We start from the raw sequence: 27,600 nt of genomic DNA, 5'->3' as shown, positions 1-27,600 counted from the left end.
GACCAAATGTCAGTCATCTAGTTGATGAATACTTCATAAATTTGTTTCATGGCAAATTAAGTTTCTCTTGAATTTCTGTGTATTCATCCCACCTAGAGGTCCACCTATGAAAAAAGCTGTGTGTTGCTATGATGAGATCACTACCATCTATACCCAATTCTTTCAGGCCTTTCAAAAAGGCATTGTGGATTGTATGAATGCTGCAAGTCCCTATGTTGATGAGGCCTTTTTTTGCAATTGCGAATTTCCTCATTTATGAGATGCAATACTTTTTTGTTTATGTTTGATCCATTGCATCCAATCATCAGTAATTTATCAAAATACATCTTCAATTGTCAATATTATTTTTTATTTAATTGTTTCAGCATCTGCATGCCCAATAAAGGAGGTCTGGAGATGCCTGCAAACAACTTCCTGTTGTTCCTCTGACCAGTATCTAATCAGTATTTTCAGTTATTTTCTTTCTTATACATTGCATGTCTCATCATAAGAAATGCTATGAATATGACCATTGTGCATCATCTACCATTTGATCAAAGAAATATGGGGCCAAAGCTTCAGTGATTAAGTATCTCATTTTTTGATGTGACAATGAGAATTCTTTTGGAAGATTGTCTGCACAGTTGGCATTGATTGTCTCCTTTATATCATGACATGATGCAACTGAATAATTGCTGGCTATCATTTTCATAGTCCCTATAAGCTCTGCAATGTAAGCACCATCTTTTGCATTACAAAGTTGAAGCACTGGTTGTTGCAATGATTGGCGTTCTGAACTGGCACCTGAGTCTACAAGATTGCTCACACTAGCAACACTTTCAGCACTAATACTTTGACATTGAGACCTCTGAGGGGCAGTCGTCAGTCTTAACTGCTTGGGACCAAAGGCTTCATTGCATTTATTTATATGTTTCTTGCAGCTTGAATGTTGGAGGATTGCAGTATGGGGGTGTGCTGGTCACTATTTTGCTCCTGAATGCATTTACAAAAATAAATAAATAAATTCCACATGGAAAGTAAAAAAAAGCTAAAAAAGTGAAAAAAGTGAGTCACTTTAAGCCCTGTACTTTGGATCCAACATGGAGTAAGATATAAAAGTAATGAATAGTTACTAATATTAACACATTACTAATAGAAATTTTAATAAATTATGAAACTTGTATTTAACTGTAATCAATAAAATTTTGATTTTAAAATTATCTTTTTAAATACAGGATGTCCATAAAGTCTATGTTAAGTTTTAGAAATTCATTTTTAAAACATTGTGAAACTTACAGATGTAGTTTCCTGCATCAAAAGATAGGCTGACTAAAACTGCATTTGCCTATCAGGACATCTCCACATGTGCACCTTTCATTGCCCATAGCACATCAAGGCAATACTCAATTTTCCATTGAAAGTTCAGCATATCAGGTATTATGCAATGACTTCTTTGATTCATTGCTTCAACGTTTCCACATCTCACACGTAGTGTATACTTTGTCTTTAACATAGCCCTAAAGAAAGAAATCTAGAAATATTACATCAGATGAACCTGGGGCTAATGAATATGACAATCCTGACCTATCCAGCAGATGGGAAATACAGTGTTCAGGAAAGTGTGTATGATTACTCCCCAATGTGGTGGTGCACTGCCCTGCTGGAAAATGCTATTTGTCATTGCAAGTGTGTCAGTGGACATTTCAACAAACATGTGGCAGAAAATTGAGTATTACTTAGATGTACTATGGGTGATGACAGGTGCACATGTGGAGATGTACAGATATACTGACTAAAACTCTATGTCTGCCTGCATCTCTAAGTTTCACACTGTTTTGAAAATAAATTCCTAAAACTCAACAGACCTTATAGACATCATGTACTATACATGTAAGGCAAATTAGATAAATAGATTTTTGAAATTCAATGGCAGTTTTTGTTCTTAAATGATACCATGTAGAACACTTAAAATTATAAAATTATACTATTNATAATTTCCTGCAAATAATATTTGGATTATCTGCATTTTAAAGTCAATTTGATAAGGGGTATGGGTTATCTATCAATTTTAAATTGTAATTACAACCTCACCTAACAGCATTCCCTTTTTCTAAACTTAAGACCCTCTTTTAATAATCACGAAATATCTTTTATGTACCATATATATTCATCTCCATTGTGGTCTTTCTGAAAACTATCAAAAAAATTTATAAGTATGCCTCACTTTTAGTTTTTTTTTTCCTTTTCTATATGTCAATCCAATTTCAAATATCACTAGTCATACAAACTTGTATCTTGAAAGCTGATAAATTCTGTTAACTCCCTTTTATATATACAATATAATGACTCACAAAGAACTATTTAGAAGCCAACTGTTGATTTAGTGTTTGTTCTCTACAGTGAATAAAAGCTAAGTAATCATTTCTCAAATCTGTTGCTGGCTATCAGAGTCTACATACAACTTCAAAATATAAAATCAACAATTATGACATTAATGACAATTATTTTATTTACCACTTATTTATTCTAGCTGTATATAAAAATCATTTTCACTAAGAACAATACTAGCCACATTGTCACACCAAACTTGTCTCATCTGATAACATAAGATTATTATTATAAGAAATGTATGGCCAAGACAATATAAACAAAACATTTACACAACTACCCAAACTGCACAAATCAAAACTGAAACCTAATACATAAGATAGTAAGTTTAAAGAAGCCCATCATGTGGTGAAGAGGGCAGATGGAACAGATAACAAAACAATAATGAGAAAAAAATGCCATGGTGAAAACATCATTCTTGTGCATTTTTCCTTTTTAATATGAAAATAGTATATAGCCTATGTTTATCTGGAAGTAATAAGCTATCCAATAGTGAAATTTTAAAAATAGGTTTGGTAGATTCTGAAATTACCTCTAGCAAATAAATAAATAAATATATATATATATATATAACTGATATAGATTTAGTATAGATATAAATAGTCAAGTGATAGTATAATATAATATAGCATAATAAATAAGATAGTAAAGCAAAGTACAGATATAAATTTGACTATTTCCACAGCTGAAAAAAAAAAAATTTATTTGCAAACTGATAAAGATCATATTAATGTTTAACAATCTGAAAAAATGGTTTTAAGCATTTACACTAGAATAAATCTATTTTCTTAAACAGGAATAAATTCTTAAATAATCATATTGAATTAGACTACATAAAGTTTTATTAAGTCAATTAAAAATTATATTAATATGCAATAATCTATGTCTTTAAAATAAAATTGACTCATTAAAATAAACTAAACCAACTATTTCAAAATTATTCATTAAAAATATTCATTTATTATACTCATGTTTTACCTTTTGGAGTAAACTCACAATCTGCTGACATTTTTGATCTGAAAACAAAAACAATTAGTTTCAATATCATTTTGTTCAAATAAACAACAGATTATTATTAAAATGATACTAGCTGTTACCTGCGGCTTCGCTCGCACAAATTTTGCAAGCAAACCCTATTTACATTCAATATTGCAACAACCATAGTAATTGTTATTTAACACCTACTGCTGAGAATGATGAGAATTGCTGAGAATCAAACAAACTGTTTTTAATTTGATAAATTTTCTGGAACATTTACAATCGTTCTATAATCGAACCAATATGGAAAAAGAAATTTGAATTTAAAACGGTTTGAACATTTGGTTAAAAAATCGAAATATATAAAAAATATTTATAACAATGTCTGAAATGTTATCAATTTAATACCCCTAAGTACTCAATGAAGACTAAACGTAATTAAAAACAAAAAAATCGCATATGCAATTTTTTTTGTTTTTAATTACAACAAGAAAAATAGTACAGTAGAAGCCATTCTTCAGGTTAAGACTTAATGCTCTCCCTCTCCCTTCCTGCAGGGGAATTTTGAAAAATCCCTTCTTAGTGTGCCTTTTTACGACGTACCCTAACTGTGTACCAAATTTTACTTCTAGGTTCTGGAACTCTAGAAAAAACTGGAACATTCTCATTGAAGCATCAGACATTTTCAAAGTCAACCAATTTCAAACCCCATATCTCCCACACCCTTATAGCTATCAAGATGCAACCACCATAGTGCACGATGGGAGACTTGGGGCTACTACCACACACAAACACCATTCATGTGCGATGTGTAGTTTTGGCTGTAGAGTGACATACAGGCACAAACATGTCCATTTTTATAAATAGTTTTTCTTATTAAGCCTTGACAGTTCCAGTTTGTTATTTTTAATTGAACATTTCCTTGATTTCCATTCTATTTATTTCATTATTTACTTTTGTTTTTAATGGGGTCTCTGATTTATTGAGTTTTCTTGTGGGGTATATTCTAAAAACTCATCAGCATATACTAATTGATTTTGTAAAAAGCTATATGTAATTTTTTGTTGATTTATTAGCAGATAATAATCTTGTAATTTGAGTTGTACTCCCTGTTTTTTTAAATCAATATAATATGGTAATAATGATTTTCTTTTACATGAGTTTATAACTAAATCGGCAGCCATGTTAATATTTTGCCACTCCCAATAATTTATTTTGTTTCAATCTATTTAATGTCATTAAAATATTATTTCTCTGTTGTTCCGATTTCAGAGTTAAACATTTAATATTAATTTTAAAATTAGATATACTATAAATAGATTTTATATCTTCATTTTCATTGCATGAAATTTTTAGAGAGTGCATCATGAAATTCAATAATTCTTTATGATTTACATCTATTAATTTATTTGCATAAGCATATATTATTAACTTCTTATTATTTATAGCATTATTCAAAGTATCAATCTTAAATTGTATTAGCACTTTATCTTTATGTAATTTGGTAAATTCTAATTCAATCTTTTCATTTCTTTCATTAATATCAGGTCAGTCCATAAGTTCATGCCTATTTTATGACCTTGAGAAAAATCTTGTTTTGCTGTTAAAAATGCCAGTCTAATGTGATACTTTTTACACTGAAGTGTTAAATTGGATCTCATTCATATAATACTGTTCAGAATTGGGAACATTTCAGTTGTTTATTTTCGTTAAAATGGAAGTAACAGATGAATATAAGAGACGTGTTTTGTACTTTTTATTTTTAAGTGATGAGAATGCTACAAATGCAGCCAAAAAATTAAATACTGTTCATAATAAAACTGTAATTAGTGTAAGGACTGCATACAAGTGGTTTGAAAGATTTAGAAGTAATGATTTTAGTGTGGAGGATAAGGCTCGTACTGGAAGACCTGTTGGCTTTGATGATGATGCTCTCTCTGCACTAGTTGAAGCAGAACATCTTTAACAGAAATTGCCGAACGTTTAAATTCATCCCATGGAACTGTTCATAGACATCTACAACAAATAGGAAAAGTTTCAAACCTAGGAAAATCGATACCACATGAACTGTCAATAGCTAACTGACAACAACGTCAACTGCTCAACTCAAAAGCTTCAACTGGGAAATTTTACCTCATCAACCATATTTGCCAGATATTGCTCCCAGTGATTATCATCTTTTTCGGAGTTTGCAGAATTTTTTAAAAGGGAAAACTTTTGAGGATGAGAACAATATAAAAAAGGCTATTTCTGAATATTTTGATTCAAAACCGAAATCATTTTACAAAGACAGGATTAAAGAGCTACCATCAAGATGGCAAGAAATTGTACAAAATAATGGTGAACACATTATAGATTGAAATAAAATTTAATTAAAATTTTTTGTTGCTTTTTTTGTAGATAAAAATATGCATGAACTTATGGACTAACCTGATAGATTGTAATTGTTTTTTAAAATTNCATCAAGATGGCAAGAAATTGTACAAAATAATGGTGAACACATTATAGATTGAAATAAAATTTAATTAAAATTTTTTGTTGCTTTTTTTGTAGATAAAAATATGCATGAACTTATGGACTAACCTGATAGATTGTAATTGTTTTTTAAAATTAATTATTTCACAATGAACAACATTAATTTCCTCACCAGTAATACCAGTAATAAAAAAATAGAGAAAATTGTTTCTCCATTTTTTTATTACTGGTATTATTAAGTTCTACTATTTTCAACCATAGGTCTGTAGTTGAAATGTCTACTGTTTCCGTAGTTGTTAGCTCTATCAAAGGGTTTAAATTACATTTCTCACCTGTCTGTGTTGGAAATTCAGTTCTTATTTCTGTACAGTCCGTGGTACGGTTTGTCTCTAACTCCGATGATATTGTGTTGTTAGTTGATTGCTTTAGACGATTTATTGGTGGTCTTCCTCTCTTCGTTGGTGTTTTCTGCAACGGCTCTGGATTCAATTCAATTCCAGATATTAATAATAATTAAGATTATTCATTTTAGTTGAAAAAAATTACACAGTTTGCAATTATTAACTATTATACTAGTCTTGGATGAAATGAACAAAAAAGTCACCAACAGCATTGACGAACGGAGCACCCCCTTCATTAAGATGATTTATTCCTATCTTTTTATTTACCAAAGCCAGATATTTATTTAAATTATATTAAAAATAAAAAAATTTAATAAAAATATGATAGAATCCATCGTTATCCTTTTACTTTCCCAACTTTTCATCCAATCTTTCATTCTTTTAAATAAAAAACTAATACAAGTACATGGCCAGAGTTATTCACATTTAATAAATATAAAAAATATAAATATGACTGTACCTGATTTACATGTTTTTGCGGAGGCAGTACCCTCAAAAGAATGGTCGTCTTCGAAACTTTGTGAATTTTTTAAGGACTGCTGATGGTGTGAACGGCGAAAAGGAAGGACAAAATGCAAAGTTTTATCTTTGTAAAGTCATATTTATATTTTTTATATTTATTAAACTTTCATTCTTTATTTTTCTCATATGAGAAAAATAAAGAAAATAACATAAAGTAAAGGTTTCAAAGTTTTTTAAAATAAGTTTATTGTTATTTTAAAGTTCACCTTAGGTGAAAAGTAGGGAAAGTAAAAAGAAAATAACAAATTTTATCATAGTTTTATCAAATTTTTATAATTTTAATATAATTTAATGAGCTTATAATGTATTATGCAATTAATTCATATTCATTTTTCTGTAATTTAGTTTTTCTTTTAAATTTTGTTCATTCATTTATTAATAGGCTGAATTTAAGAAAATAGAGGAAAAATATCTAATATATTCAGATTACAAATATAAGTTTGAAAAATAATAATTAAAAAAAATGCCATAATATTTTATCATTACAATTTTTTTTTAATTTTCAAATAATTTATCTTGAATAAAAAAAAACTTAAAAAATCTCAAAAAAAATTTAAAAAAACTCAAAAAATTTTATATGTAATTTGGTTATAAGTTTGTTACTTGGTTATAATGTATTTTGGCTGTAATTTGATTATGGTTGGTTGAATTATAGATCAAAACAATCCAGGTTTCAGATATTTGGTTATTAAATCAGATTATGTATTTTTATAAATTAAAATACATATGAGAGACATTCTTTAGCATCTATTGTGAAATATTTTGTAAAAATGGTTTGTAATTATTGGAATCATTTACAAAGTAACATTTTTTAGATTTAATAAAATTGATAAATTTTTTTAAAAATTTTACGCAATTTTGAGTATATATCAAGGATATAATAAATGTAATATTAATTACTTTTTACATTACTCTAACTAAAATATACTAAAAACAAATAACAGTTATTATTTATCATGTAAAATTCTTACAAAATAACTAAATTTAATTATTTTGTAATGATTTTAGTAATTGTCCTTTCTGTTGAGTGTGGATTAGTTATAATTTTACTATAGAGAATTAGTTAAGGAAATGCATGTTTNGCTACACAAAAGCCTGGGAACATTACAATTGAGTAGAAATACATACATCACACTACAGAAGGCCACTATATTGAATACATGCCATATTGTTAGGAAATTCCTTAATACAGACACTGACACACACATTTAATTTTAGTTTTGTTTTGGTTGCTATGCCTTGACTCTGGTCCGGCATAGTACACAGCCACCGGTTTAAACCGAGTATTACCTACTAAACCCAACATAATAATAATAATAATGAGTGCAAAGCCCAAATAATTAGAAGTTGAACGTTGAAATTTGAAACACAGTTAGGGTACGACATGAGAATGTACAGTAAGGAAGAATTTTTTGAAATTCCCCCCCCCCATAGGAAAGAGGGAGAGGATTAATTAAGGATTACCCTGAAGAACTCCGCTTCTACTGTACTATTTTAGATATGGTTTCTGCATTTTTGCATGAAATCAAACATATTTTTAGACCCATCTAAAAATTCTCTAATTAGCCTCGGAAGAGGGGGATCTAATTCTTGCATCTGGTGAAAATGGGTAAGATTGGCTATAATTTAATAATCTTAATCTTTGCTATCATTACTTTTTTGCTTGAGCAATGCTGGGCTCATCTGCTAGTTCTACAAAAAGACATTTTTTCATTCCTGCATCCTTTTAAAGGAAATAATTACATCACAATCATATATACTTTCCATACATGCATATGAAATAAAAAATAATAATTCAGTTTTTTTTAACTAAAATTAATATTAGAAAAACTTACCTTCTTTTTTTATAGCATCAATAGACATTTCAAAAAACTTTGTCAAATTTTGTCTTAATTCTTTTTCATGTTCCAACTCCACTTTTAATGTTTCTAATTCATTCTTGAGTACACAATAATCATTATATGAAACAACTGTTACTTCATCCACTTCTTCACTGTCAGAATTTTGATTATTGCTTATTAAATTAACTTCAGAACTCATTGATTTATTTTCTTTTAATGTATTCTTTGTACTTGATTTATCCTTTGTTTTTACAGTATTTTCTTTTGGCTTCTAAAAAAAATTAAATATAGAAAATTTTAATTACATTATATAATGTTATCAGTTCATATTTATAATTTTACTATATATCATTTTATCTACAATAATTTTCATGACTGTAGAAAACAATACTCCTATAGTATGAACAGAAAATAGTGATTAGCTTGAGAAAATACTATTTATTATAAATTAATAATTGGAAATTAAAATTTTTTTCTATGGATTTCCATTCATTTATTTGAAAATTAAAAAAAAAAGCTATACATTTCAATGTTTCAGTTTGTTCATAATTTGTATTCATAAACATTCTTTCCTAACTAAAATTCTCCTCAAAAACAGAAATATGTAAGTCCTAATGATTGCAACCAATCAACTATATCTTAAACTTTTCTATCTCTAGATCAGGGATGTCCAACCAGTGTATCATAGTATACTTTTAAGATCAGCTTTCTCTGCATTACACATCTCTAAAAATGTTATTTTAAAATTAAAAAAAAAATTTGTCTTTTCTATGGACAGTTAAGTAAATATTACATTTATTGTAATGCTACTAATGCATAAAATAGGTATTGCCAGGGTTCCTCTTTTCCTAGCCAATTTCTAATAAGTCCATTTGGGGCTCCAGTGACAAATTAAAAATCTCGATGCACTGTTTTACTAAAACATGTATTTATTATTCCATTTGTTGTTACAATATATGTTTGTTGGAATAATAAATATATGCATTGGTAAAACAGTGCATCAAGATTTTTAACTAACCACTGGAACCACAACTGTACTTATTAGAAAATGACTTTGGTAAGAGGAACTCTATCAATACCTATTTAATATAGTAGTATTACAATAAAAAAAATATGTTATTTTAATTTCCAATTATAAATAAAAACAAAATAAAAAATTTATATCACTTGTGTTTAAACATGAAATACAAAGATAAAAACACATTATACTAGTGTTAAAAGCAAATTTATAATATAGGGAATATAACATTTTCCAAGTATTGTTAAATATATCCTGACATGACTCAATTCAACCCAATTAAATTTCTGTTCATATTGCCTTTGCAATTTCTTCAACATTGTGAAAATTTCCTTATCAGTTATTATTCCTTATCAGCTAAATAGTATGGTAAACCCTATCATTCTTTATAAATCAGCACTAATTTCAACATCCTATCTCTTTGCGATCCAAGTTTCATTGCCCAAATGTTGCATGGCATCACCATATTCAGTGTTCACGTGCAACTGCTACCCCTCCCCGCACAGTTATACATTCCCACTACCCACCATTTCAAATATGGACATAAACCTTCTATCCAACAAAATTTAAATTATTAGATCATCACTTATAGTTTATGAGATATTAGAGTGACAAATCTTGCCATTTTTTTGGTCACTCTAGTTTTCATAGACCCCTCTATATTGAACCGAATTTAAAGACATATTCAGATCAAAAAGGAGCAGGAGAAACAGATGGATTCCATGGTATTTGCAGATTCCCTGACTTTTTCTGCTAAAAATCATATTCCCTGATTTTCCCCTGACTTTCCAGGTCTGTAAAGACCCTGAGTTTATCATAAACTGGTTTTAGAATACTCAGTGATGACAAATTTAATTTAAGCTGAATTTATATTCGAGTATATTTCTTATGATCTGATTTGAAATTTAAATAATTTTCAAATAAAAAAATATAATAATTCTTAGTACTTACCAGATTATTAGCTAATTTAAAATTAAATTTGAGAATTAATTAAAAAATATAAATTTTAACTTAAGAGAGAAGAGGAAACAAAAGAATGAATAATGTTAGAATTTTTATTTTTAAAGAAAAAATTATTTTTCTATAATATTCCAAAATTAAATTATAGGAGAAAACACAAACTGTAAAAAAAATTCTTTTTTTGTCCATTTTACATTTATATTTATAGTAATTTTAATTAAAAACAGTATAATAAAATATTTTCTCAGTATTAAAATTTTTTCAATTCATTTTAAATAATTTGTATATTAATTCTTTAAAGAAAACAGAGATTATCTTAATAGAAAATTATTATTTTTATTTATGAAATCTTCAATTTTTGTTTTCTCTTTTGCTTATACAGAATTAGCTATTAGAATAATAAATACTATAGTATGAAATTTTAAAACTAATTATATTTATTTAGATCTTGAATATTATTCTATTTCCATATACAGGTGCTTCCCTACCTACAAAGAGATTAGGTACCCAAAGTTTTGTCATAAGTTTAAATGTTTGTAAGTCAAAAACTCACCTAGAAAATAAACCAACATCTACAAACCTAATATACTGTACATAAGTAACATGCCAACTACTACCAGATTACATTGGGCTATTGTATCATGATTATTTTAAATTAATTACTAAATAATTTGTCACTAGAGACAAGCATTAAGTGTCATCTCTTATTAGATTTAATAATTATAATTAAATTAAATAATTTAGAAAATTCTGGAAGAAAAGAATCAGCCTGGAGTGGGACTCAAACCCACAACTGAGACATGAGAATTCTTATACGAGCACTAAGGTGGCTTTTCTTTTTTGCTAAACTTATTATACCATCAGTAAAAGGAGGATATAATTTTATCCCTGTAATTTTAATTTTATGTAATTCTAATTTTATGTATTCTAATTTCATCTTAATTTTATGTAATTTTTTTCCCTATATAGCTGTAACACACAGAGTTGAAAAGGGACATAATTGTCTAAAATGCATTCTCAAAGAAATGAAAAGTTTTTCTAAAGTTTGTCCTCCTTTTACTGATGGTATAATAAGTCTAGCAAAAAAAAAAAAAGCCACCTTAGCGCTCGTACAATTATACACAGACTAGACAAGAAGCGTATCACACAAATGAGAATTTTTGTTTAAATATATCTGAAAGAGGAGATTGAACTGGAGGCTTGGGCAGCATAACCGGCAATGCATCCGCAGGATAAGTGACAGTTGTGGGTTCGAGTCCCTCTCTGGACCAATTATTTTCTTCCAGAATTATCTAATTTAATTATAATTATTAAATCTAATAAGAGATGGTGCTTAATGCCTCCCTCTAGTGACAAATTATTTACTAATTAATTTAAAATAATCACAATATAATAGTCAGATGTAATTCAGTATTTGTTGACATGTTATTAACCTAGAAAGTAATTAATCAATAACAATAATCACTTATTGTTAGTGTTAGATCCTTCAATGTACTTAACAGAATATGTTACACTCATTTACCTGTTTGCTACTGCTTAGCAGTGAGTGTTTCAAATGCAGTTTTTTTTCACCTAATGCACATAGTTTTATAAAGTCCAGTTTAGTTTCCAAAGTAATAGAGTAACATTTCTTGCATTTATCTCCACTTCTAGATTTACTATTACATTTTGGATGCATGTTTTGGAGCACTAATTGTAGAATTTTATAAAATATTACAAACAATAGCAAAAAAGAAAAAACCCACCATTATTCTGATGTTACTGACGTTAACATCCCCTCACAGGTGGCAATAAACATTGAAATTTGCATGAAAATAAAAACGACAATACATGATAGAAATAAGCCCACATTAATTATTTATTACTGGCCAAAAACAGACTACAAAGCCACTCCACAATTTAAATTTTAGACATACGATCAAATTGTTCATAAGTTTAATATTTGTAAGTAGGGGAGCACCTATAAATATATAAAATATGTGTATTATTGTTATATACAGTAATTTTATTTTATTTTATATAAAACTAAACATAATTGTAAAAGATATTAAAATTTATTTCTCTATATCATATAACCAAATATTAAAAACTATGAATGAAACTATTAAATTTTTTTTTCTTAATTCGAATTATATATGTATATATATTATTTTGCAATGAAAATTTACTCACCAAAGAACTTGTACTTGATGTATTACTATCTTTTTTCAATTTCTTTTTTGTATTTGGTGGTAAACAGATGTCATCAACCATATCTGAATCTGGGTATAATTAATGTAAGTCAATTGATAAATAAATAGTCCATAACTTAATATTTAAAAGAAAATACAGAGTTATTCATAAGTCCTTGAAACATTTTAAAAATTTATTATTCATAACAGATACTATATTTTTCAATGATGAAATAAAGATAAACTCTGCAAATTTTTTTACATGAGTTACAAATGTTCAGTGTGTCCACCTTTGCTGTTGTGGCAGGTATCTAGCCAATAACCAATTTCCTCCCACAAAGGTGTCAGCATATCACAGCTGACCAAGGTCACGGCAATACAGTCAGCAGTTCCTGAAGATTACAAGGAAATGGGGACATAAAAACAGTGTCCTTAATAAATCCTTATGAAAAAGTCACACGAGGTTAAATCTGGTAACTGAGATGATCAACCCAAGAACACATTACCATTTTGTCCAGTGCATCCTATCCAGTGTTGAGGCAAATATTCATTGAGTTATCATTACACTTCATAATGGTAATAATCTGGACAGCCATTTTGTTGAAAGATGTAATTTCCAATACACAAAATGACATTTCACATTTGCTTAGCACCATATTTGTTACTATTGCCTCCTAGCAACAAATCAGGCAACTATGCATGCATATTATTCATAAAAAATATAAAACTTAGAGTTTAACCTTTATTTCAATGTTAAAAAATACAGTGTCTGTTGTGAAGTTTATGAATATTAATTTTTTTGCCTATTTTATAGTCTTATGAATAGCCCTGCACATATACATATATAATAATTATAATTAAATTAATATTAATTAAATGATTTACAATAGAAATTTTCTTATAAGAAAATAATTGGCCCAGAGCAGGATTCAATTGTCAGTTACACTATCTAGACCTCTGTCTGATCCCTCATTTTCAGACATATCTTTACTCGCTTATAAGACAACCTTGCATATAGGACGAGGTGTGACTTTAAAGATCAAAATAAAGAAAATTAGATCTATTAATACAATTCTAATTTTATTTCATTTAATCACAAGTAAAATATCAAATGAACATAAATGCACACATTGTCCTGCAAAAATTACTGGCATTTTAAACTTCAAAGAAAAATCTTGTAAAATCAACAACGAAATTTGTTCATGTAAAGCTGGACAATCGGGAGCCCTTTTTGCCTATTCTTAAAACAGTCAAATCCACTCTCCATCGATTACACTTATGCATTTCTCGAATTCTGATTTCCGAATAATCATCTGTTTTCACATAGGAATGGACTAAAACTTATATCGGGCTCCCATGTGATTTTGGAATTTCAATCTGAAATTCAATTCAAAAGCTTTGCTTTTCCTATTGCTAAACACAAAAATTCACACTTAAATGCTAATTCCAGCAGTAATTGAACAAAAATTTTAATGTTCAAACATTTTTGGCTGTCTTTTAGAGACCCTCCTCAGGAATATATGAAACACAAAAAAAGAAAACAGTTCTAGCATTTGAAAACTTCTAACTGTCGAATACAGCCGTGTTCCAAATTTTTAAATATTTATAAATTTGGGTTTTTCAATCTTCTCTTGGTTTCAAGGTTGTTTTTTCTAATTTTCATAAAATATGTTTTTTTTTAAATTTGACTTAAAATAAAATATGTCTCAGACATCTTTTATTTTATTTTAATAAATATAAAATGACTTAATAAAAAAATTTAGATTTTAGAAACAAAAACGAAAAGCATGGTACTTTATTTGCTGAATCCTAAATCGCGTGGAGTTAAAAACACTCAGATACACTTAAGCACCTGTTCAAGCTGTGAAATCATTCCCCGCAATGATTTGCTATCATGACACAAGCAGCAACACCTTAACTCCAGCTACTTAATTAAAAATCTGAATGGCTTACATGTATTTTGAAATTAAAATGTATTGCTTTATGCAATGTTTATAACATTGTGGTTTGAAAATGTATGAAGTAATAATACTTTTTATTCTTAAATATGGGCATGATATATATATGTTGTATATTTTGAAAATATACAGTACATTGTAAGTTTGTATATGAAGTGGTGTAATTTTTAGAACAAAAATTTTAGGAGAATTAAAATGATGGCAGCTAAACATGTTGCATTTATTCTATTNATTTTTTATTCTTAAATATGGGCATGATATATATATGTTGTATATTTTGAAAATATACAGTACATTGTAAGTTTGTATATGAAGTGGTGTAATTTTTAGAACAAAAATTTTAGGAGAATTAAAATGATGGCAGCTAAACATGTTGCATTTATTCTATTAATTAATTTAATTCTTAAATGTGAATAATTATATATAGGTTAATATGATATTCAAGCCAAGTAATATTAATTAATAGTTAAAACTCACTGTGTTCAGTGTTATTAATCGTTTTTTCGTTCATTCGAGCGCTTTCGATGAATATATTTCCGTCGTCTTCAGGCGAATAAAATGTTTTAATCGAACATGAACATTCGAGAGAAGAACACACACAAATTTAAATTTAAAGGCTTCATCGGAGGGCACCAATGAAGCCTTTTGCACCTTCATGCAGCATGTTTCTAATGTATATCCCTCCATCAATTTTATGTGGGAAAAGGAAAGTAGTGCAGCTATAACTTTCTTAGATCTGTGCGTACGTAGAACCTCGGAAACATTACTCTTTGCAGTTCAACGTAAGTTTAACATGCTACCATACATCATCCCGGCAAATGCATTCCAACCTGCATGTTATGTGGATGCCGCCATAGCCACCCTACTAAGAAGAGTGTTTTTGCTGTCATCAACACAAGATCTCAAACAGTGAATTAAACAATATTAGTTTAGCAGTATGTGCAGCGGGTTTCCCACATGCTAAATACACACATGTACTCAATAAAGTCAAGAAGACGCTGTTTCCAATCTCTACGTTAACAAATAGAAGGGAAGTTATGTTTGTACAACCAGCCTTACCATACCTCGGTCCGCTTTCTCTATGCATTTGCTGCATATTTAAACAACATGGTCTGCTCCTGCCCCTATCTCCGTTACCTAACTTGCGCAGACTGCTCTGCAATGACCAAGACAAGAAGTCAGGAATTTATGCGGTTCCATTAGAAAATCCTGTAATGGGGAACAGCACGAGATACATTGGGGCCACAGCAAAAATGTTGGCTACCCACCTGACCGAACACCAGGATGATATAGCAAAAAGGAAGGTGCAGCACTGAACTCACAAGAAGGGTATGCGACATGAATTATAACCCATTATGGGCCCACGCCACTATACTCAGGGCATGCAACAACCGAAGACTACTCTTTGTATGGGAGTCACTGTATATAACAACATTTGAAACGTGCAACACACCTACTCTAGAGCTGCCTAATATATGGATCGCCCTATATAAACAATTAAACGGTGAGTTACATCACATGTCATGTCACTAACAGGAAGCAGTACCACGCATGCGCCGTATTATATCATATTCGTAACATCGCACGTAATTCAAATCGTAGCGGACTCATATCAAAAAATTGTTTAAATTTAAATTTATGTGTGTTCTTCTCTCGAATGTTCATGTTCGATTAAAACATTTTATTCGCCTGAAGACGATGGAAATATATTCCTCGAAAGCGTTCGAATGAACGAAAAAACGATTAATAACGCTGAACACAGTGAGTTTTAACTATTAATGAATAATTATATACAGTATTTAATAAGTGTAATTTACCTACAACACAATGTTAGTGTTCTAAATTTTAAGAAATGGACTTATTGAGTCTAATACTGTATATAAATTATCTGTGGCAATTATGGGTTCAGCCAGGCCCACAATGGGGATGGCCAGATGGTGAGGGATATGTCAGCTTCCGTTTCCCAACATTAATTGCAGAAAACAAACTTAACCTGTTAGATGATGAATGGCAATCATTTCATTTAGCAAAAGATTTGGTCATACAATATAATAGTATACCAGAATATTGGTTCTTGTTGCGCAATATACAAGATGGTTTTGGTAACTGTAAATATGCCCTACTAACTCAATTTATGATGCAGCTCAGTTCTTCCACATTCCTCAACCAGTGTTGAGAGAATATTTTCACAAATTAACAACATTAAGACCAAACAAACTAACAGGTTAACTGTTGAATCGGCAAAGGACAAGTTGCTTGCTAAACAAGCAATCAGTAGGAAAAATCTTAGCTGTTTGCTGTATGAACTTGAACCTAAACTAATTAGAGATGCGGTACAAGGAATTTGCCACCAAAAGTATAAGAAGCGACAAGAAGAGCATAAAGATTGTGCAGAACTGTTAATGGAAGAACAAGAAACAGAGTAACTGTGAAATAACATTAACTACTGTGTAAATTAGGTAATAAATGGTTTTTTAATTTGTATTATAGTGTCTGTAATCATAACAGCATGAATGTACTGCAATAAAGTATTTATAATTATATTTTAAATCACAAATTTTTCTGAGTAAATAATCTGGGTTTTTAAACTCCTCATCTGGGGTTTTTCCCATCCAGACCCAAGTTTTTTCATATGTTGCAAGTGGCATCTCTGATGTGAATAATGCTGCATTAAGTCAATTTTGTGCCTGATTCTAATGTGCACTCCAATATAAACATTCAATCCAAAAACCCATATTTTAATTAAAGCAAATGAATTAAGGACTAACAGCATCATCTATTTTTAGTCAAGTTATTTTATATTTAACTATTATAATTAGCCTTAACATAGCTCACTAATTGTTTGGCTTTAATGTGCATCCTAACTTTTGAGTCCAAAATAGGTGTGCATTAGAATCAAGAAAACATGGTATTTATCAATATTTATGTTCAAACAAAACAATGTAGACATACAATTATGTTATTTTGTATGTCTACACTTAAAAATATCGGTAAAATGTTATTTAAATTAATTATCCTGTTTGTTTTTTTTTTCTGCTATAGAAATGATGTAACTAACTGAGAATGTATTTTTCATTTATTACTGCAGTAATTTAAAAGAATTGATAAAATTGCACTTATTTTACCTTCTAATTCAACCAATTAAGTTTTTTCTAAGCACCTTTATTTTTATAGGAATTTACAATATATTCTCTATATACAACCCTCCTTTTAATGATTTATTTGTCTGCTAGAAAGCCACTATTTGTCATAATGCAAACCTTGATTTCCCACATATAATTTCTAAATACTTCAAGAACAGCATATCATTCCTATTTCACTTTCCCATTTTCTCTTCTGTGATCACCAATCACCATGTTTGATCCACCAAACTCAAACGATCAGCTCAATTGAAAATTTGAACACTGATCAGAACCTAAACCACATTGATGCAACAGTATTTTCCTTCATATCAAATCAACTACATACACACATCAATTCTTAAATTTACACATGTGAATTTGTTCAGGATTTTATACATAACTTTTAATTATAATTTAATTTTAATTGAGTTTATAATTATTATTTTTATATGTCCACACACATAATCTGATAACAATTAAAAAACCAATATGTTAAACAATTTATGATATAATTATTGTTTAATTATATCATAAATTTATTGTACAATTTTAAATAAAGTTACACTTAGTTAAGATTCATTAAAGTTTCAGTCTATAATTTTTGAAAAACTAATCAATCAACAAATTGTCATTGACATCTTGAAATACTTATATAAATTATTTCAACACTATGTTACTGCCTGTTACAGAGATAAAATAGCATATTATATGGCTATGGTATAAATCAAATCATCTTTTATACAGTTTACTAGCATATTTGTAAATCTAAAATATTAAAAAATATATATTTACAGTAAATTAATGTCTTTCTCTACTAATGTAAACTGGATATGAATAAACTGTAAAATTATTTTACAGTACATTAAAAATCAATAATCTAAATTAAATATACCTGGCAATATATCAAATGACTGATGATGATTTGTATATTACATAAAAAATTCTATTGCTTTCAACAAAACATTTTAAAGAAAAACTTGAAGAATAAAATAAATTAATAAACAAAACAGAAATAACACTTAATATACAAAAATTTAGGTTAACACAGTCTAGTTTATTTGTAATCTAAGTTTGGCATCATTAGTGAGCACATTTTTATATATAGATTTAATTTCCAAAAATAAAATTCTAACTTATTTTAGATTTGATTTAAGACCTATGAATAACTGACTGATATTACAACTTATATTCAGCATTCTAAACTACCATCTGTAAAACATCTATCAGTATCACACTACATTTACTAATTATAGAAAAATGTATTTATAAAAATCTACTGCATTTTTAAAATTTACTTTAATGATTTAAATAATAGTAAAATTTTTATAAAGGAAAAGTTACTTTTCATACTTTTATTCTTATAATATTTTTTTCGATGGTTTCTCAATCTTTCTTCTAGATATCCACTTGATGATTTATGTTTTTTACCTCTACAAAACCACGTGTCCTGTAATAAAAATATTTTTTGTCTTGTAAGAAACAATTTACAATATATTTAAAATTAAATTTTCAATTATTTTATTTAACATTGTTTATTTTACAAATAAATATATTAGATTATACAAATGTAATCCAATCGACATTTTCAAGTAAAAACATTATCATCAATCTAAAATTCCTTCAGACAACTTGATATAATAACATGATAGCTCCAATACATGGTGTTAGTATCGGACTAGAGAATATATTTTAAATTAAATAAATTAAAAATTGCAGCCTGGCAATGTGAAAATGTCACAATAAATAGCACTAAATCTTTGTAATACCATCTAAAACAATTTTCCAATAGCTTATTACCTTGATAACAACTAACATTTTTGATCCTTCAGCTGGATCTTCTTCAGGTTGAACATAAACATTGCATTTTAAAATCTGAAGAAGATCCAGCTGAAGAATCAAAAATATTAGTCATTATCAAGATAATAAGCTACTGGAGAATTGTTTAGAAGGTACTACAAAGAAGATTTGGTGCTATACTTCCACTCTAGTATTAATAAGTGAAAGTAGAATGTCACAATAAATAATTGCTTGGTATACTGTATATTATTTAATAATTATGCTATGCATTGCCTGCATTCAGGTATAGGACAACAAGAACAAGATCAAAAACAAAGCCAGAAACTATAAAAGTGTCAATGTAATACTTTAAGCTTCTCAAGCTGTTCTAAAAGCTCTGCCTTCATTCTTGTCTTGCCAGGCACGTCATCAGATAATTACCAGAGGGAGTCTAAAAACAGCACATTACATATAGTGCAAAATAAATTTCAAATCTTCAAGATAACCTCTATAACATAACTTATTATGCTTGCACATTTTGCTGAAATGTGGTTGTACTTTTAAATGAATTGTATTCTTGTAAATATGTTGAAACACTTATACAATTCAACCTCAATAGCATAATTAAATTATAATTCATAAGTTCTCTGTAAAGGGTTTATTTATTGAAGGAATTCAATTTTATAGATTGTTAAATTTTGAAACTGACTTAAAAAAATGTTGAAATATTTTATAAGAAACTATTAGATTTAATAAACTAATATAAAACTAATTTTTTTCATATTATAAAAACACTTTAAATTTTAAAAAAATGCTATTCTATACATTCGGTTTAAAGCAAGCATATAAAACTTCTTACATATCCACCATCTTCATCTTGAAGGAATGGAAAATATTTAATAATGGATGCTGCTAACTTTTCTTTGACATCTCTTGAAGGGCTAAGGATAAAGTTATTGCCATTAATTTTATATATAAATAAATAATATATTATTAAACATTTTTATAAAGAATTAATTTTTTAAACAAAATTTCATTATACAGATTTACCTTTTTGTAAATATTACAAAAAGATATCACTTGTTCTTATAATAAATTTGTTCATTTTAAATGGATTATAGGTGGCAGTAGTGCTTTTATTGCAAATATTATAATATTAATTATTTTAGTGTTGTATTAAAAAGATTTAATTTTTGTATAATTTTCTGTGTGTAATAGTTAATTATATTTAAGTTTTATTAAAATATTTTCCATTATATCTAATAAACAAACTTAGATATCTAATTTAATACTGTAATTTAATTAAATCAATAATCATCTGATTTAACATATAATGATAATGACCATCCTAATGATTTCTAAGTTATAATTTCTAGTGTTTTAAGTTTGACTAATCAAACAGATTTCTTCCACTTAGATAGTCATTCTTCTCACCTATTTAGAACTAAAGAATTTCATTAAAACTTATGTAAGATAATTGTAGACTTTAAAATACAATTGAATGCTTTTATTTGATACTTTTATTTTAAACTATTTCTGTCCTATAAGCAATAAGAGGGTTTCTTTCCTGTCCATTGTGAATTTGATAAGCCTTACCATAGGGCAACTAGATGGTGAGGCACAGAACCAAATATATCAGAGTCAACCATCCATAGAAATTTCTGAGGATCTGATCCAGCCAGACTCATTGCCTCAGCCACCCAGTTTGATTTTAATAAAATATTCTATTATTGACACATCAGTAAAAGAAAAACCATAATTATTATTAGTCTACATTATAAATTATTACTCACTAAGGTCCAAATCTCTTTACAAGTTCTGCAACTAAAATTCTTGTAAACTTGTACCTGTAATCATTTGTAAGATTTTGTGTATTCAGAAGTTGCAAAACTTCTCTTCCTGAATTAGTCCTTTTAAGAATCTCTCTTATATCCTGCAAAGTTAAATTATTATTTTAAAATCAAAATAATAATATAATAAAATATATACATATTACTTAAAATTTTTTTGACAAAATTTCTTTTAATCCAACTAAGAACTTATTTCAGATTTTATTATTCATATATCAGAAATCTAAGCAAGTATGATCATTATAGAACCATCCAATAGGATCACATACTATACTGTATAAGTAAATTGTATTAGTTTTCTTATTTTCACATATTTTAAAGTGTTATAATTTATATTACAGTGGAACCTCACTTAACAAGCATAATTCACTCAAAAATCATTCTCGTAATGTGAAACACTCATTAAGAGAAACAATTTTTCCCATAGAAATTAATGTAAAATACAATAATGCATTCCACGCCAAAAAAAAAACACTCAAATATTTTATGTATAACATTTATTCAAAGAAAATTGTACAATGTGCATTGTTAAGGAGTGTGAATCATCATCACCTTTTCTTCTAGTACAAAATGAACCAACCTGGAATGAAAATTCAATTTGCTGAAAACAAAAAAACAAAAAAAATCTCAGATAATATGTTTGATAAACATTCCAAACAATATGCCAAATTCTTGGGTTATGTAAAGGCTATAATTAATTAAATAATAGAAATTAATTAATTTGACTAGAGGTAGGCAATTATGCTGCCATCTTGTATTAAATTTAATAATTATAAATAGTTAATTTTTGATTTAGACATTTCTAAACTTTAATTTGGAATTGGTCATTAAACTTAATACAAAATGGCAGCATATCTGTCTACCTTTAGTCAAATTAAATAATTTCTAATACAGTAATATCCTGAACTTACGTGATAGGTGGGATCAAGCGATAACCATGTAAGTCGAATTCGTGTAAGTCGGAGTATAATTTCGCAATTTGTCTAAAATCCTAGTAAGATGTATGTAAGCTAATCAATGTTCTCATTAATCTTATCTCATCTTTTGATTCGTTCACGATTACAAGAAATCACCACAGAGTCTCTCAAGTCTCCGTAGATATAACAAACACAGAAATAAATAACACAAAATAAATTGTAGCTATGTGTCGATTCCGCGCGACACATCCGAACATGTAAGCTGAACAATAGTGTGGGGGGGGGCGTGAGTAATCAAGGGTTGCGTGGCGTTCAAAGAAAAGACGAATCAACGAGATTTGAAAATCGCGTAACTCTGGGTTCGCGTAAGTCGGGGTAGCATAAGTCGAGGTATTACTGTATTTAATTACAGTCTTTACATAGCCCAAGAATTTGGTATATCGTTTGGCATGTTTATTATATAACGGGCTACAGTTGTTTATGTTTAAAAGTAATATGTATGAACACAAGTTCGGAAAAATATGTAATCACAAGTATCACTAAGATGCTAGCGGAACAAGTGCTAAATACAAACTGATGGAACATGTGCACAATTCAGGATTTTCCCTCTCCTCGTCACTCGTTATGCAGGGGTGCACAACCTGCGGCCCGCGGGCCACATACGACCCCTTATCAATGTTTATGCGGCCCGCGGACGGTACAGGCCAAATCCCTTCTTTCGAAGTTTCTAAGTGTAGAACTTTTCCCTTTCACAAAGTCATTAGCACCCAACTGTTTTATAACTTTCCCTGAAGTGAGAAATGGGGGGGTTGTTCTATAAATAAGTCTATTTCTAGCTAACACTTTCTGGTTTAGATATCGAATATTCTAAGTCTAATACATAGTATTATAACGATTTTTTTGAAGAATCAAATAAAATAAAATGATGTTAGAACGTCATTTCCGATGTTATCAGGAAGTTTCTATTTTGGCGGGAAATCTTCAATTTTATGCTTCGGAAAACTTGCTTATTCGTCTAAATAGCGTCAAATAACAAAAATAAATGAAAATAGCGCTGAAAAACTATGAAAATAACGATTTTTTATGATTTGTTTACATTCTAGATTCTGATTGGTATTGTCGAATTTGAATCAATCTTTTCTGAAAAGACGCTTATTCGTCAACCTAATGTCATTCAAACTAGAAAAAACTAACCAGAGTTCAAAAAGAAATGTACAAAAAGCTATAACAACCAATAATTTACAACAATATCTCTCCATAGACTAAGAATAGAAAAAAATTTTTTCGCATCAAATTTATTATTATTAAGTTGGACCAAGAAAATTAATACTGTAGTTGGAATAGAGTCATTATGACTAAAAGGAAGCCGTTTGCACTAAAATATTTTGGATTTAATAATTATTACAAACCGCGTCAAGCCATAAACTTGTCAACAAAGAGGGTTGTAAAATGATTCCGTGTAGCTAGAAAGCTGCGGTTTCTTTTGTTTGAAAGAAAACAGATATATTTAGGTTATTTAAGTAGTAAATTAATTGGAACTTTTTATTTACTTTTATTTTTACATTCTTTTTTTCGTAAATTTAAAATTAAATTATTATTTTTAATTTTTATTTTATTTGAAATTTAACAGTCGTAAACTGTGATATATTTATGACAGAAAACAAAAAACAGATTGATTCTAGCGCCAATTTGAAACGAGATATCGCAATTTTAATAATTATATTTAAAATATTCAGATTTTCCACTGCACTGTGTTAATCACTTTTGATTCATTTCTGAACACGGGGGTAAAACTGACGGGCCATAAATATAATTTAGGTAAGAATGGTAACCACATTTATGATGGATTAGTGTCCTGCACCTGGCATGTTGACGATCTGACTCACAAATTCTGAGAAATGGTGGAGACGCCCGGACAGGGGTCAAACGAATTAAGACCTGCCTGGCCACGTGTGCGTAATAGTCTTCTGTCCCTGCCTCTTTAGTCTTTGGTCAGAGTGGATACAGAACAAAGCACGTGGTAGTCTAGCTTGCCTTATCTCAAACATGATTTGTTGCGGGCCTCAGAATTTTCGGCACAATGAGACATTGTTTTGCAGAGTGAACAGTATGGCGCCGGGCATTAAACGCAAGGTCAATCGCGAGAATCATCAGTTTCAAGAAGTGGAAGTGTGGACTAACAAGTACTGTTTTGTGCAACAGAACAACAGCATTATTTGCCTTTTGTGCAATGGAACAATAGCAGTGCCAAAAGAATTCAACCTGAAGCGACATCATGAAAGCCAACACAAGGATTTCCTTCTGCAAGGTACGGAACGCAAACGGAAAATCGAATCGTTACGACGATCACTAATCAGCCAACAAAATGTGTTCAAGAAACAATCTGGAGAATTGGATGCGGCTGTTGAAGCCAGCCTAGAAATATCTGCTTTAATAGCCAAGAATGGGAAACCTTTCACAGATGGCGATATGATAAAAAAGTGTCTTATCATCGCAAGTGAGATGTGTCCTGAGAAGACAGTGTTTTCAAACAATCAGTCTTAACCACATGACGATACAACAAAGAATCTCGCAAATTGCATCAGACATTTCTGGCCAACTTAATATTTTAGTTGCAAACTGTGCTTATTTTTCTTTGGCTGTGGAAGAATCCACTGACATATCATCAACAGCACAAGTGATTGTGTTTATTAGAAGTGTTTCACTAGATTTTATTGTGAATGAAGAATTTCTTGGCATGGCATCACTTTCTGGACATACAACTGGTGCTGACTTATTTACTAGTTTATTGAGCGTTTGCAACAAATCAGCACTGGACTTTGACAAGCTATCCAGCATTGCCACCGATGGAGCACCATCTATGGTTGGATGTGAGAATGGCATGGTCACCTTGCTGAAAAACCACCTTGGGGACAGGCAAAAGGAGTTAGTCCAGTATCATTGCATAATTCACCAACAGCAACTTTGTGCAAAGAAGCTGGGATTTGAACGTCTGCTGAAAGATGTATATGATACTGTGAACTTAATCCGCCGTCATGGACTCAACCATCGACTCTTCACATCATTTCTTGAAGAAATAGATGCTGATTATGCTGACCTGCCCACGTATACTGAAGTTCGTTGGCTGAGCAAGGCAACAGTCCTCAAGAGATTTGTGGAGCTATTGGGGCCTATTATCACTTTCCTCAAAGAACGGGGGAACACTACAAGGAATTTGGAGGGACAAAGATGGCAGTGTGATTTAGCTTTCCTTGCTGACATTACTGCTTATCTAAACGACCTTAATTTGAGATTGCAGGGAAAGATGCAACTTGTTTCTCAGTTGACAAGTAACATCAATGCATTTATGACCAAACTATCACTTTTCAAGTCCCACATGCAATCAGAGAACTTTACACACTTTCCACATTGCAAGGCCATGAAAGAGAAATACCCACATATGAAGATGGATTACTCTGACCAAGTTAACACCCTCCTTACATCATTCAATGAGAGGTTTGGTGAATTCCAGAAATACAAGATCTACCTGCAACTTTTTTCAACTCCATTTGATGTGAAAGTGGAAGATGCCCCTCCAGATGTCCAACTTGAGTTGATAGACATCCAGTGCAGTGATGAATTGAAATCACAGTTCAAAAATTCTAATCTCCTCACATTCTACAAAGAACTGCCAGATACATCATTTCCAAAACTGAAAGACAATGCTCGATTTTGTGCAAGCATGTTTGGCAGTACCTATGTATGCGAACAAGCGTTTTCGCTTATGAATTTAAACAAGTGCAAAACACGGAACAGGTTAACCAACGAGAATTTGGAAAATCTGCTGGTTGTTTCAACATCTGCCATTACACCAGACATCAAGAAGATTGCTGCCAGCATCCAATCTCAGCCATCTCATTAATCGCTTGGAGGTCCGGCCCCCAGTCAGTAAACTTAACCCTAATTTGGCCCTTCTTCACAAAAGGTTGTGCATCCCTGCGTTATGCGAAACATCACTCATTAAGCAAGGCAATTTTTTACAATTTATTTTGCTTGTTAAGTGGGGTTCCACTGTATTTATTTCTTAAATTCATCTATAAGTTTATTTTATTTGTTTGATGTAATTCTGATAATGAAAAATGTTTATAAATTTCCTAACTATTAATACAACAGATAATTTTAAATACAATCCATTGGTTTATTGTCTGCTAGAAAGACAGCATTGATGTGTGTCAACTTTTAGGGATATACTGTGTGAACTTCAGCAATTGATAGCTATTATAAACATGGACTGTTTATATGCAAGATGCACTTCAAAATCGATTGACAGCAGATTCAAGGAACATCATATCTATTCCATAGCATTCTACACATTTTCAGTGCAACAGAATATTTTTCTTTGTATACAAGCATCCCAAAATCTGATATATATTGTAATATGCCAAACAACTGCCAGATTAAATCTGGCTATTTCTCCACTATTATTATTAATTAATTAATTTCAAATAATTTGTCAGAGGTGGGCATTAGGCACCATCTGTTATTAAATTTAATAATTATAACTACATTAATAATTTATAAATAATTTAGAATATTCTGGAAGAAAAGAATCAGCAACAAAACTGCATGGTAAGTGGGTGTTGTGGGCTCAAGTCCCACTCCAGGCCAATTTTTTTCTTCCAAAATATTCTAAATTATTTATAAAATATTACTGTAATTATAATTGTTAAATTTAATAATAGATGGTGCTTAGGTGCTACACCTGTCACTAATGACAAATTATTTGGAAATTAATAAATAATATTAGCAGAGAAGTAGCTACAAACATTGCTAAACCCGATATATAATATAGCTAAATACCAGCCAAATGCCGAAATTCTATCAGACTAGTTTAAGGCTAATTACTAAATGAATTACGTAACCAATTTGGCTCTAGAGGTAAGCATTAGGTGCCATCTCGTATTAACATTAATAATTATAAAAATCTCTCCCCCTAATTATTTAAATTAATTAATTTATTTATAATTATTAATGTTAATACGAGATGGCGCCTAACGCTTACCTCTAGAGCCAAATTGGTTACNAAAGGGTTTATTTATTGAAGGAATTCAATTTTATAGATTGTTAAATTTTGAAACTGACTTAAAAAAATGTTGAAATATTTTATAAGAAACTATTAGATTTAATAAACTAATATAAAACTAATTTTTTTCATATTATAAAAACACTTTAAATTTTAAAAAAATGCTATTCTATACATTCGGT

General features: G+C 29.5%; 1 protein-coding gene and 1 pseudogene across 1 annotated transcript; one reads left to right on the top strand and one right to left on the bottom strand.

Annotated features, from left to right (window-relative positions):
• Nucleotides 1–496: 496 nt before the first annotated feature.
• LOC111613936 lies at nt 497–21,657 on the bottom strand. The gene is made up of 7 exons (XM_023355285.1): nt 21,383–21,657; nt 20,449–20,530; nt 19,155–19,260; nt 12,735–12,823; nt 8,579–8,855; nt 6,048–6,299; nt 497–888 (listed from the first exon to the last, which is right to left on the bottom strand). The coding sequence occupies exons 3-7, from the start codon at nt 19,159–19,161 to the stop codon at nt 497–499; spliced, it is 1,017 nt and encodes a 338-aa protein (XP_023211053.1). The 5' UTR covers nt 19,162–19,260; nt 20,449–20,530; nt 21,383–21,657.
• A 2,359-nt stretch (nt 21,658–24,016) lies between these two features.
• LOC111613943 lies at nt 24,017–26,334 on the top strand (annotated as a pseudogene).
• The last annotated feature ends 1,266 nt before the right edge of the window (nt 26,335–27,600 follow it).

The sequence above is a fragment of the Centruroides sculpturatus genome, unplaced genomic scaffold, assembly GCF_000671375.1.
Source record: "Centruroides sculpturatus isolate CEXI.00-Female unplaced genomic scaffold, Cexi_2.0 scaffold1086, whole genome shotgun sequence".
NCBI classification, from domain to species: domain Eukaryota; kingdom Metazoa; phylum Arthropoda; class Arachnida; order Scorpiones; family Buthidae; genus Centruroides; species Centruroides sculpturatus.
The sequence above is the reverse complement of the archived record's forward strand: the minus strand, read 5'-3'. Positions and strand labels throughout refer to the sequence as shown.